Genomic DNA, 13,300 nt, shown 5'->3' on the forward strand with positions numbered 1-13,300 from the left:
GGGGACAAATCATTAAGTCATCCTTCACGGTTAAGACCCCTAGCTTTAGCGTACACCTGCTCGATAGCACCCTGCATATAACCTTGGGACTGAAAGTTAAATGCTGTCCTGGAACATTCAGCACCAAATTTAACAATATCATTGCAGTTGTGACGATATCTCACAAATTTGCCTTAAGGAATACCTTTTTTGCAACTAGCAGGGTGGTTACTTGAGGCATGTAAGGGAATATTAGAACTAGTGGGTTTCCTATGTAGGGTGGTCTTAAATCCTAAGGCGTCAAGATTCACAAAGACATCAAGAAACTCTACCTGGGAATAACTGTGTGTTTCTGTGAATTGTAAATTGATGCTATTGGAATTTAAATGCTTGACAAATTCCAAACAATCATATTAATTCCCCTTCCAAATGATGAATAAATCATTGATAAAGCGACACCAGGACACCGCATGATCTGTATACTGAGAATTTGATGTGCTCCACACCGTGGTGTCTTCCCACCACCCCGTGGTAAGATTAGCATAGGCTGTTCCCCTTTGCTGATGATAAAAAGTGCCATCGAAAAGAAAAGCATTGTTCGTCAAACAAAATTCCAACATCTGCAAAATAATTTCTGTGTGTGAGAGATAGTTCAAAGAGCGCATCTGCAAAAAATACTTACAGGCTGCCATCCCCACCACATGCTCAATTGAAGGGAGACAATGGGCCTCATCACGACTTCGGCGGTAACCCTTAAATCCGGCGGTAGCGCTATTACCGCTGGCGGGAAATCCGCCGGCGGTATTAGCGCGAAGATTCCCCATTGAGCCCAATGGGGAATGGGGCATTCCCGAATGGGTTCAGTGGGGAATGGGGACCTACATTACCGCCGAACTCGTGATCCGGCGCTATTAGCGCCAGGGAGTTCAGCGGTAGGGCTAATACCGCCCGCGCTAATAGCGTTACCGTTACCGCCCAAGTCGTGATGAGGCAAGTGTGGCCATAATGAGACCTGTCTCCCAAGGTATCTCATTAATGTGCTTCAGAAAATCCATCGTGTCACCTAAGTAAGAAGGTAAAGTGAACATGAAGGAAGTGAATGTCTCATCCACAAACTTAGATAAGTTCTCTAAAAGAGAACCAGATAATTTGACAATCGGTCTGCCAGAGAGCCTGACCATAGATGTGTGCATTTTCTGCCAAAATTATTTATTTATTTTATTTATTTAACATTTATAAAGCGCTCACACAGCCCGCAGGCATCGAGGCGCTGTTACAGGAATTGTTTGTTTTTCTTAGTTGCGTAATTGTGTTTTTTTGTTGTTGTCTTAGTTACGTAATTATAAAGCGCTTAAACACCCAGAGGTTTCTAAGCGCGGACCCGGGGATCGAACCTGTTGTTGCTTTGTGTCGTCTTGCTTCCTCCCGGGACAATGGTGGGAATGACAAAAGAAGTTGGAGCCAAAAACCCACAGGTGTCCAAATACAATATGCCTTTTCCACTCCATTTAGGGAGTTGGGTTGTGCCTGTAGCTCGGGAAAAGGATTAACACCTAACGTACATACGGTAACAGGTAATATCCTTCAATTGACGAGTGGCCTCAATCAGATAATCACTGAAATTAAGCAACATAATATTGAATCCTTTATCATAGGGTCCAAACACCACTTCCGACAACTGCCGTTCACTTGCCAGGTCCAAGTGTGGCTTAAAAACACTGCTATTTCAGTAACCATCTTGCCTCCCTTCTGCCTCTCGCTTGCCTCCCCCGGTCTGATCAGCCTGATGGATTTTGTTTAGTGTCATCTGTCTTGTCAGCACTCTTACACCTACGCGTCTTGTCTCAGCGTTTTATAAATAAATAATAATAATAATAATAATAATAACTGTTTCAAGGATTCCATAATGTGTTGCTGTTGCAGGGTGACATCATAACTTTTATCCGCCACACTGGTTAATCTTAATTTACGTAAGTCATTGATAACAAGATCCTGAAAAGCCTCCAGACATTCCCCAAATGGAAAAGAGTGATTACATCTGGATTTGCTTCTCAGGTGAGAAGTACATGTCCAATCAGGATCGATGTCAAAATCAGTAAGAATGCCATCGGCCTGATCACGCACAATATCAGACAGCTGAGCGAGATCAACTAGAGATGGTAAATCAGCGATCTCAAAATCAGTCCTGCCAGAACAAGACCTGAGAGTACAGACTTTTTGGAATTTAAAGCAAAACACTTTTTTTTAACTTACTTTTTCGTACACAATGATCAAAATCGATACACTCTTGCAAGTAATCAAAATTATTAAAGGGACCAAAATGTAAAGCCCAATTTTAAAACATTGCGTTCTTTATCAGTTAATACATGAGATGATAGATTGACCACTTGAACATCTGCAGAAGGCATTATTTCTCCCCGCGGCCTCCATAACATGATGGTCTGACCTGAGAAGATGGTACGTACTCTCAACCCGCATCCACCATGGTGGGTCTTTCCTGTTGCAGCACTGCGTCCTCGTACTGTTCCGCGGCCCCTTCATGGTTTTTGTGATTTGCCATTTTCCATTTCCATTGGTTCCTGGTGTGTCACATTCACTATTTGACACATCCGATTCAGAAGATGATGAGGCTCCATATAATGCTGGTAGTACACTGATATCAATGCCAATAATTGGCTTCCTCAGATTGTCAAATCTCTTCGCAAATGTACAAATCCTTCCTGCTTCATAGTCAACCTTACCACAAATAGATTTACGGTGTTTGCATTGTTTAATGTCTTCTTCAAAAGTCCCCAGACTTACATCAGGGATTTCTCTGAACGTAATTCCTTCATCTGTAATCGTAATGTCTTTTAATTGTAGCTCAATAGCTGCAATTTCAAAATTGTAGATCTGTCTGTTTTAGCATATTTCACCAACGTCGGTAAAAATGTGGCCGAACAATGGTAGGTGACATCTCCCCACTCTTGCAACATATCTGGATCTTGATCCTAAAATGATGGAGTGATCATAATACGCAAACCTCTCGGAGGCGCCCAAACATATAGATAATTTTGCAGAGTGTGCTCCTCCCACCATTTGGTGATCTCCTTTTTTTGTTAATTTTCCAATTGTCTCAGCAGGGAAATGACAGTGCTGTAGCATGCCTCAACAGCAATCCGTTGATCTGAGTGTACATCAGCTGCAGTTTGTACCTCATCAAATAAAGTCAGCGACTTGGTCAAGCGCACCGCCTCCCTAGAAGTTTGCATGAGTAAGGCTGTAATACGACCACTACAACAATATTCAGAAGTCCCATGTTTCATGACAATAATATGCACTCACAGGCTAGCGAGCGCGGAGAGGCACGTAGCAAAATCCATGGACATTAGCAAGGTTAATCACAAGGATCCAAAACCACTGGGAACACACAGATGTCGGGAACTGCATCCTCCGATGCAGCATCTCTCATGGACAAAAATGTAAGTGGATAAGTATCCTCGCACCCGCTCGCCAGCTCATGCAAATCACCTGTAGATAATCACTGTGCCACTCGTGGCTGCTACGGAACATATATATATATATATATACATATATATATATACATTTTCGCAAACCTCAGAGAGACTTGAGGACATTTTTATGTGGACCACTTTTAAACAACCCTCTTTAAATAGCAACGATACAATAATTTTGATTACAGTGTCCCTTGCTTCCCCATAGCCTTTCGTGTCAGCCCACTCGTATGTGTTAATATCTATTAAATTATAACATACTATTTCCGATTTTTATCAAAGAATATCAATTTATTTTTATTTTATAAAACACATCTCAGTAAATTACATTATATTTCATATTTTTAAACAAGATTCTAAAATACTTTTTAGCTTAGACATAATTGTTCCATACACAATCTGTTGTCTAGTAGATCAGTTATAAAACACTTAATTTATACATAAAACAAGTTTTCATTAAGGATCCATTGTCGACAACCATCTATATTGGTGGAAGCACGCAATAGTACTTACTCCTTCTGATCGTCCGTACGTCACTCATTCACTCAATCATTCAACACTCACAACACACCCGACATGTTTCTTTCCTTATACTTTCACACAGTTGACTAGTAAATTCTTCAGGGGTATGTACTACAACAGTTTCTATGCACACGCCATTCTTGTCTTCTTGATGTCATTGAAGAGTGATCATTTAATTCACTCCCTTTTATCCTTCATCTGGGCCAAAATTCCGAATGGATATCTGTGGGAAGCAAGTGCACAAGAAGTGGTTTTATTAATCAACCACTCTTAGTTGTAATTTTATTACTACAACAAGCTGTGTTTACATCACAGCGGAAGAGGACAATTTATTTTACACCTTCTTCCTGTCATTTGTCATCGACACACCTCTCTTGAATTGTGGAACAGGTTTCACATTGGCAACTCTTTAAACACATATTACACCTGGATAGCCATATCATAAGGCTATAGTGCATTTCTCTACCCACACTGTCAACCTAATCGATTGTGGGTGTGTATATATATATATATATATTTGATTGGGTGTTTTTTATTAATTTCTTGTTAGCACCAGTCACTCTAACCAAAAAGTGTATATAACAATCTGTGGCAGATAATAGTAATGGTATGCCGCGGTAAAAATGAAATTGTATGCATTATGCATTGTATTACAGTTCTGCGGTTTTGATTTTAACACCCAGTCTCCATGTTATATCGAGGAACTGAACCTATTTAAAAATGGCGGACAGTTTGAATAGGCAGAGGGCACTGACTTAATTTTAGTCCTACCTTTATTTTGAAGGTCAAACTGTAGGGGGAGGGTTTAAATACTGGGTCTTGGAAAACTGAATTCATGTGAACAAGCTACAAGCCGTAGCGAAACGCGTCATCTCTGAGGTTTTCCTTTGTGTTGCTGGGCTGGAGGTTTCCACATGGAACTTTTAAATTTTGTATTGAAATAAAGAAGATTTTTTTAAACTGAACGACGGTGCAGCTGGCTTTTGTCACGAACGTTCTGGTTTACTCCACAATTACTCACAGCATCCTGGGAGTGCGGCTCGAGTTTGCGCCAATGTTTGGTGCAAGAAAAATTATGATATATATATATATATATATATATATGAATCCCACAATGATTTAGCATGGTCGCTACAATGATTTGCACAGATCTTCAATGCTTTAGCATGGCCTTTTCAACAATGCTTTAGTGTGGTCTTTCAAATGGTTTACTATTTCGCAATTTTCATTCATTCTTATGCAGCTTTACTGCAGTATTTTGTACTACACTTTATTAAGCAACACGTTGTTATCTCCAAATAGAATTCATAATTATTCCAGATACTGGACCACAGCTTCATAAAATGTGGAGGTAATTAATTGAACCTGACCAAGCTTGAATGATCCTGCTTTGAAAATGGCACCCACTATTCTTGTGGTTTTGCAGGGCTTCTGTGGATGTCTGTGGTGACTGAATTCCTCTACATCACCCTGCTGAGCCTTGGCTTCCTGTTGATGTGCCTGGACCTTCTCTGCTCTGGTAACTTCATTGGTGCGCTGAAGGTCAATGCCTTTGCAGCTGTCATTACCGTCCTGTCAGGTAAGTCACTATAGCTCTGGTTAGTTTTTGGCATTTATGCCTGTTCTTGGGGGTCTGAAGAGGTAGTAATCATGAACCAGCCTAACTGCTATATCATGCCATGTCCCCTCTTGTTTCGTGCGCCACCCTAAATCTCTAATCCCTCCCAAAGTTTTAACACGTGTGTCTGTCCAAATATCTTCATCCCTCTCTGACCCCTCACCAGACATACTGACTATCTATCCCCATTTTGTTTCTCTCACCAATCTTTTATCCATTCAATTCATTCATTGAAAGTCCAGCAGAAAACAAGCAATCCTCAAAACCTCTCCCATACATGACTCACCATATTCACTGTGCTAGGTATGGCAATGCCCATTTTAAAGTAATAGTCCTTTTAGAACTTGTATTTGTTAGCAAACACATGCTATGCATTGTCAGACATATATTGATTGGTCCGGAGTATTGTTATTGTTAAGTTTCCTGCAAAGTAAAAAGATAGGCGTCAACAGGGCTGTTGCTGAAATAATGTCCCTGTCCAACATGCATGGGTGCCCACAATACTTCCCACCAAGCTGACACCTTCAGATTATTTGTTTCCTGCCTGTATGTAATTGGGATGTAAAGCGTGTGCTCTGTTGGGATCAATGTAAGTACTGTACCTAAGAATAAAGTCACCGCAAACAACTCCCACTTTAAACACTAAGTTATGCAGCCTACATGAACACATAAATACATAACTGGCCATTTTAAAACCTATATCCCACAGCGAGGATGTCGGGTAGGTGCATGTGGTGCCAAACAGATACAAACTCAACAAAGAATATTACTAGTAGTTGAAGTTTGTTTGCTGAGGCTTGCGAATCTGTTTATGATATATGATATGATAGCTTATTTGTAACGCGCTTAATACCCGGAGGTTTCTAAGCGCAGCCCAGGGATCAAACCTGTGTTGCTGCGTGTCATCTTGTTTCCAAGGCGAGCACGTTGCCGCTGAGCTATCCTCCCAGGATAGCTCAGCGGCATTAGATTCACAAGCTATGCACAGATTAATGAGCAGTGTTGATTTACTGGTAGTGGATGTGCATTTGGTAAAGTTGCAAACAAAGGCCACAGAACTGCTTCACCCACTTCTCAGTCTGCTCTTGTTTGTGTTTTGTGTGTATACTACAGTAGAGTGTATACAGTAGCATTTATTTTTGAAAGTGTGACTTCAGCTCCACGTTTACTCGTTACATATTGTGTTCAGTGGAACTATTGCTCTTGTTGAATGTGCTCTTGATGTCCTTGAAAGTTATTATGTTTAAGTGCATAGAACTCCTTGATGGAGCATACTATCCATATGGCAATGCAATATTCTCTAATCATTCATTCCTCATGCCCAATGGCAGATGGCACAAAAACTGGCTTGTTTTCTGTATGTCTTGGGTGGAACATGACAGCTTGTCATACATAGAGCATGTGAAGATATGTTTCTGCTTTATTGTATGGTTTCTGAAAGAAAATTGGCGACTCTATAGACCGAAAATAGGGACCTAAACCCGGTCTGTGTGCTAGTAGTTGAACTTATTCGTTTTGGAGCCCTGAAGAAGAATGATGGCTCGAAACACGTGTTAGCTCAAGGAACTAAGAATAAAACCAGAGGAATGGAACATTCTCTAGTTCCATTGGGTTTAATTATTCATTAACTATTTATATATCAAAGGTTTTCCTTAAACGTAGAGGTTGAACGCTGTTTGAAGCCTAGTATTCATCTGTTTGTTTAGTTTACTTCTTGGGTTGTGAGGGGCACGATCCACTTTCTAGGTCTCTCTGCGACAACGGTCCTATCTCGCAGAGAGACCTAGAAAATTGATTGTTCTCCTCACAACCCAATAAGTAAACTAAACAAACAGATGAATACTAGGTTTCAAACAGCACTCAACCACTAAGTTTAAGGAAAACCTCTGATATATTACTAGTTAATAAATAATTAAAACCAATGGAATTCGTGAATTTTCCATTCCTCTGGTTTTATTCTTCGTTCCTTGAACCAACGCGTCTTTTGAGCCATCGTTCTTCTTGATGGCTCCAAAACTAATAAGTTCAACATTTTCATTAATCAACTTGCAAAGTGTCTACTGTTGTTAGTAAACATATATGATCAGAAGGTGAACAGTATACAAGAAGAAAGTCATACATGAAAATCAGAAACAGCAAAAAAGCCATGATATAGTTTGAGCATATAGAATCATAAAGATCCCAATGCCATCATGAAGTAAAATTAATCAGGAAAGGCAGACAGGCAAAGAGGATAAGACAAAAGATTTAAGGAAATAATAAATATATATGGTTAGTAGAAATTCTCATTCAAGTTTCTATTTGTATGCTTCAATTACATGTCATCATAACGTACATAATTTTTAATTCATTTTCTTTATACCCCCCAAAAATATAAAAAATATACAAGAAATCTTTAGCTGTGACCACTAAGTGGGGAAAGATACACCACCCATGCTATGTCGCAGCTAATCACCAACAAACCACCTGGTTTCTTGAGCAGTAATGTTCCTTAACTGTGGAGTTGTCCAGCAGCCATTAACATGCACGCTACTTCATGCATTAACATCATTCAATGTGCTACAACAATACTTGATGCACCAATCTATCTAATTCACAAAAACTCTACCATGCATCAAACATCTAATGTAGAGCTTGTAGGTAACTAAACCCTCAGGCATAAATCCACTCACAATTAGTCTTTTGGAGGGATTCTAATCGTTTAGATCGAAGTATGATATTAGTCCTCTCACTTCAAACTTTTTCATTCGCAAGCAGTATGTTGAAACTTCGTTCAAATTACTAACAACAATAGACACTTTCGAATTTGATTAATGAAAATGTTGAACGTATTACTTTTGGAGCCCTGAAGAAGAGCAATGGCTCAAAACATGGGTTGGCTCAAGGAACTAAGAATAAAACCAGAGAATAAAACATTCACTAATTCTATTGGGTTTAATTATTCTTTAACTAGTAATATATCAAAGGGTTTCCTTAAACTTGAGCGCTGTCTGAAACCTAGAATTCATCTGTTTGTTTAGCTGTATAGACTGATTGTCGTGGCATTTTTAAATTAACTTTAGTGAGAAGCGTGGATGAGTGTGAAACACTATTTTTATATAGCCACAAACGGTTCATCTACCTACAGTGAATTGACTTCACTGACCCTTGAGGATGCGCTTGTATATTGGCTAAAATGGTGACAGCACCAATCTGTGTAAAACTATTTTGGGGTCCCAGCATGCAGCTGGATTTTAGATTGATGGGTGTATTCTTTGTAACCCATCCATGCAAGCCTTGACCACTGCAACCCTCCAACATGTAACTTCATCTTTTGAGGGGGTTTATGCTGCCAGTGCCACTAAGCACGTGCATCTTTAGTGAATTCTACATGAGTCCAGAGTCTAAATGGTAAGGTCAGCATTATACTACATCAGACACTGTACATTGCACCGGGATGATTCTGTGCGTGTTGCACGAAATTAAAAACCTCTTCCAATAGTTGAAGTAGCATGTTCTTGTGTTTGGTGTGTGCCTCTTTTAGAATGCCAATGCATCTTCGGGGTACATTTAAATGAGCAAATACTATGACTTCAGGGGCCAAGATGCCAAATACTTTGTGGATTTGGGTTTGTTATCTGTTGGTGCTCCTGTGTTAATAGATCATAAACTGGATGTAGCTTAATTGGGGGCTTCCACTGCCATGTGTAGAGGGTGCAGGGACCACACTTATTGTGTGTTTGAGCGATCAAGATGACACATGCTCTCGTGCAGAAGCCTTTGCATTACTCTGTGTATCAAAGCTAATAGGGAAAAAGCATATGCAAATGTCCCTGACCATGTCATCCAGAGGACATTATGTAGTAAACCTGTTTACAGCTATCGTTATGGGAAATTGAGGCATTTTGCATTTATGCTTATTGCAATTAAGTCTCATTACAAGTATGGCGGTAGGTGGTCAAATTGGAGGTAACTGAGTTACCTTCAATTTTATCACTATGCCAAATTATGAGTTTTGGCTTTGAGTGGAAACCATGGAGGTAAATCTTGCAGCTCAATGCCAAAAAATCAGCAGAATTGGCGGAATTACCGCTGCAGTAATTTTGCTGTGGTAATGGTGTAAAAAAATCCCCATTGGGTCCAATGGAACCAAAATAAATGGGGATTTACACTGCTACCACCACTTATAATCAGGCGGAAATTCTGCCTAGCCAAGTGGCGGTAACGTTAAAAACTGTTTGGTGGTGTTTCAAAGGATTTACCTCTTAAATACCTCCAAACTCGTAATGAGGAGGCCTGTCTGGTGTTCCTCACCTGGCAAAAAATGCCTGAGTCTACTTGTTCTCAGTTCACAATCATGTTCCTGAAGAAAATGCCAAATGAATGTGTCTGCCAGGCAGCTGTCCACTTCTGGAACATTCTGGGCTTGAAGAAATAGTATCCTCTCTATGCATCAGTGCCAAATCAGCTATGATGTTTGGGAGAGTGGCTGAAAGGGAGTGATCCTCCCGTTTTATAATGTATAACATTGCTCTAGCATTGTTTCTCTTAATGAGAACACATAGCCCCTTTCTCTGTGTCTGTAAATAACAGTAGTTGAATTGCCTTGAGTTCCAAAACATTGATAGGCAGGGTGTGCTCCTTGTTTATATCTGTTTATATCTGCTTCAAGAACCTGAAGCCTGACTTCAATTGGTGTAACAGTGACATTGGGGCCTCGTTACGAGGTGCGACCGGCGGGTTGCCACCGACGTCGAAACATTGAATCCGCTACCTGACTTCCCGGTGCCACCGAGACATTTCAAGTCGCGGCGGAGCAGGAAGATTAGAAGTGCTTGTAATCTATGTTCGAAGATGGAGGAGGTGTGCTGGTCTGGTGTGCATTGTCACTTGTGGAATACTGTTGAGGTGGCATAAGGATGCTACACAGTACTCATACCACACTCTGTTTAGTACCCCCTGGTCTGTGATGATTGTGTCCCATTTGCAGACACACTGTTGTATTATTAACCCTATCGGGCTTACCTGGAGAGCACAGAATGATTGGATTCGTTGTTCTGGGGCCATGTTGCCTTTGGTGGGAGCTCTTAATGCACTTCCCCCTTCACGTCTTTGCTGACAATATTGGTCTTGAGGCTACTGGGCCTGGGAGCCCTGTTAGTCCTGCTGTCAGCTGCTTTTGGTGGTTTGGACACCCTGGTAAGATTGTTAATAGTACAGGGTGCGTTGGATTCTGTAACCCTTTCTTGTGCTGGATGATGTGCTACATGGGAAGGTGAGTCCTAACAGCGGGTGCTGCAACTTTGTAGTCTCCTGTTCTTTCCTTGTCCTTTCCAAAGTATTGACAACTGGCTTGTCAAATAGATGATGTGACGAATCAAATTTCAGGGTACTAGTGGTCCAGAGGTGAATATCGGTTTCTAAACCATCAATCAGCCCCACTCTGCTAATACACCAGAATGGATCGAAACAGATTGGATTGAACAAGCATACCATTAAAATTATAAACCTCTGTGTCCAATTTTGGTAACGTGGAGGGAACGGCAGGCTTATCTCCTTTAAAGGTGATGGATTGTTGGTTATTTGCAACACAGCGAACATACAATGATTACCCAATGACAAAAGGAGTGTCCTGTCAAGGTTGTATAACAATATCTACTTTATTGTTATCACAACAGACAATCTAATAACATTACTAAATACAACCCACCCCATAAAGGAATGCAGAGAACAGACAGTGTCTAAGAAGGAAAAGGGATGCACTCTGGATACTGACAGGAGGGTAGTTGGTATGGTTAATAACCACAATCGTTTTTTAAAAGGCTTCTTGGCTTCAGCAGAAATGGAGAAAGGGTCTTAAAATGTCTCTAGGTTCCTTCTGGGAAGGACCAGAGGGACAGAACCACAATGTACCTCTTGCTGTAGTCGTTCTTGGTGCTCAGCGGTGTCGGGGTCGTCTTCAGGGTGCTTTTCAGGCTTCTGAAACAGAGTTTGAGATGTGAGTCAGCGGTGGGTATCAGGTGGAAAGATGGTTCGGCGAGGGAAGCTTGGCGAACGGCTGCAGGCTGGCCTTCAAAGTGACTCTGGGGGAGTCAGGCGATTCTGAAGCGCTTGTCGAGACGTTTTGGGTTCATTCAGCAACTGCAGCTTGGCGGCAGTAGCTCGAGGCTTGACGGCAGTCAACGTTGCAGGCAGTTGCAGATCGAGAAACTCATTTGGCTCACGAAGGTCCCTTAAGGCTGTCCACAGCAGGTGCTTGTCGTTGCACTTCTCCCCACCTCTTCAATTGGCTTGCATTGTCCTTTAAGGCAGGCCGCCCAGAGCTAAGGAGTGTGTTGCAGGCAGCTGCCTTGTCCTTGGTTTCAGGCTCAGCGACCTTCTGGCACTCTCTGTCCAGGGATCCTGCTGCAGAGCCTAGCAGGACATGCTGTGTGCTGGCTGGGTACCGGTTCTGAACCTGCTGGAAGGTCTTCTGAGTTCTTTTATCCATCTGTTCCCTGCGAGAAGTTACGGGGAGGGATCTTGCTTCCCTCTTTGGATGTTCCTGGCCTTCCTTCACTGGTGGAAGCTGTAAGGCAGGCTGTGCCTTCAGCCAGGGTCCAAAAATGAGTTCCCCTTCTTGCTTCAAGTGAAGTCCTCTTTTAAAGCCAAGTGGGCCACAGTGATTGGTGTAGGCTGAGTCTACCTTTGTGAACCAATCCTGGGGTCCCTACCAACAATTTACTGTATGTGTAAGGGCATATCCAGAGTGCTTTGCAACAGAAAAAGGTAAGGGTACTATAGGAAAAAGCGGTGTCCCAGAACCAATATGGCAGAACTCTTCTCTCAAAAGAAAGAGCTCTGGGCTCATTCCCCTGTGATAGTAGGTCCCACCCACCTTCTTGTCTGCTGTGATCAAAGAGTCTCTCTGGTTAATGGTTCTCCCTGTGTGGTTCCTTTTTAAAGCGGAAGATCTCCCTTGAAGATACTGCAAGACCAGACCCTCTGGCTTCTGCAAACCACATTCTTGTATCTTATGAATGGGGTCCCCCTAGCGGGGCTGTTCTACTGCAAATAGACTCATACATGTCAGTTCACTGTCATTAATACTGAGAGGCACAAGCTGGTTTCAGGGTGGCACAGTTACAGATGAAAGTTTGTTGGGTTGCCTGTCTTTTTTGTTACTCTCTGCAGCAAGGCCCTGTGGGGGCCTGTTTGACGTACCGTCTATTGATATGTTAATCGCTGCCACCAGCTGCACAGCCTAACAAAAGGGCAAGGCGGTTCCATGGAACTTTGTCAGTTAATCCGGCTGTCCATGGCAGGGGGAAGCTTCCTCTCCCCCTCATTAGGATGACATTGTGCTCTGCTCTACTGTCATATTCTAACTAAATATGACAGGGGCGGACTGTGCCTGTAGGCTGTCTCCATGCCAGAGTACACGGGTGTATGCATTTGTTGTGGGGTGAGCATCGGAAAATGTGTGTGGATTAGCCCCCAACATTTTCCTGAGGCAGGTCTACCATCATCAATTTACTTAAGCATTTTTTTTAAAAGCCCAGGAAAGCCCACGCCCACCATGCGGATGGTTGACTTCCCGACAGATTTTTTCCATCCAGTGTTATATATATATGACCATCACCTGTGTTTAAGGCTAAACCTACCAGCCACAAACAGTATTTTTAAAATGGCTGAGCTTGCAGCCTGGGTTCTTGCGGTATCTGCTGCA

General features: G+C 41.9%; 1 protein-coding gene across 1 annotated transcript in view; it reads left to right on the forward strand.

The window, feature by feature from the left end:
• The window catches only part of LOC138453982 (germ cell-specific gene 1-like protein), a 203,206-nt gene that overhangs the window by 125,725 nt on the left and 64,181 nt on the right, over positions 1 to 13,300 (forward strand). Inside the window, exon 4 of the mRNA XM_069607007.1 lies at positions 5,422 to 5,574. Within this exon, the coding sequence (XP_069463108.1) occupies positions 5,422 to 5,574 (153 nt within the window). The remainder of the gene's footprint in view (positions 1 to 5,421; positions 5,575 to 13,300) is intronic.

The sequence above is a fragment of the Ambystoma mexicanum genome, chromosome 1p (assembly GCF_040938575.1).
Source record: "Ambystoma mexicanum isolate Mex_15411 chromosome 1p, UKY_AmexF1_1, whole genome shotgun sequence".
NCBI classification, from domain to species: domain Eukaryota; kingdom Metazoa; phylum Chordata; class Amphibia; order Caudata; family Ambystomatidae; genus Ambystoma; species Ambystoma mexicanum.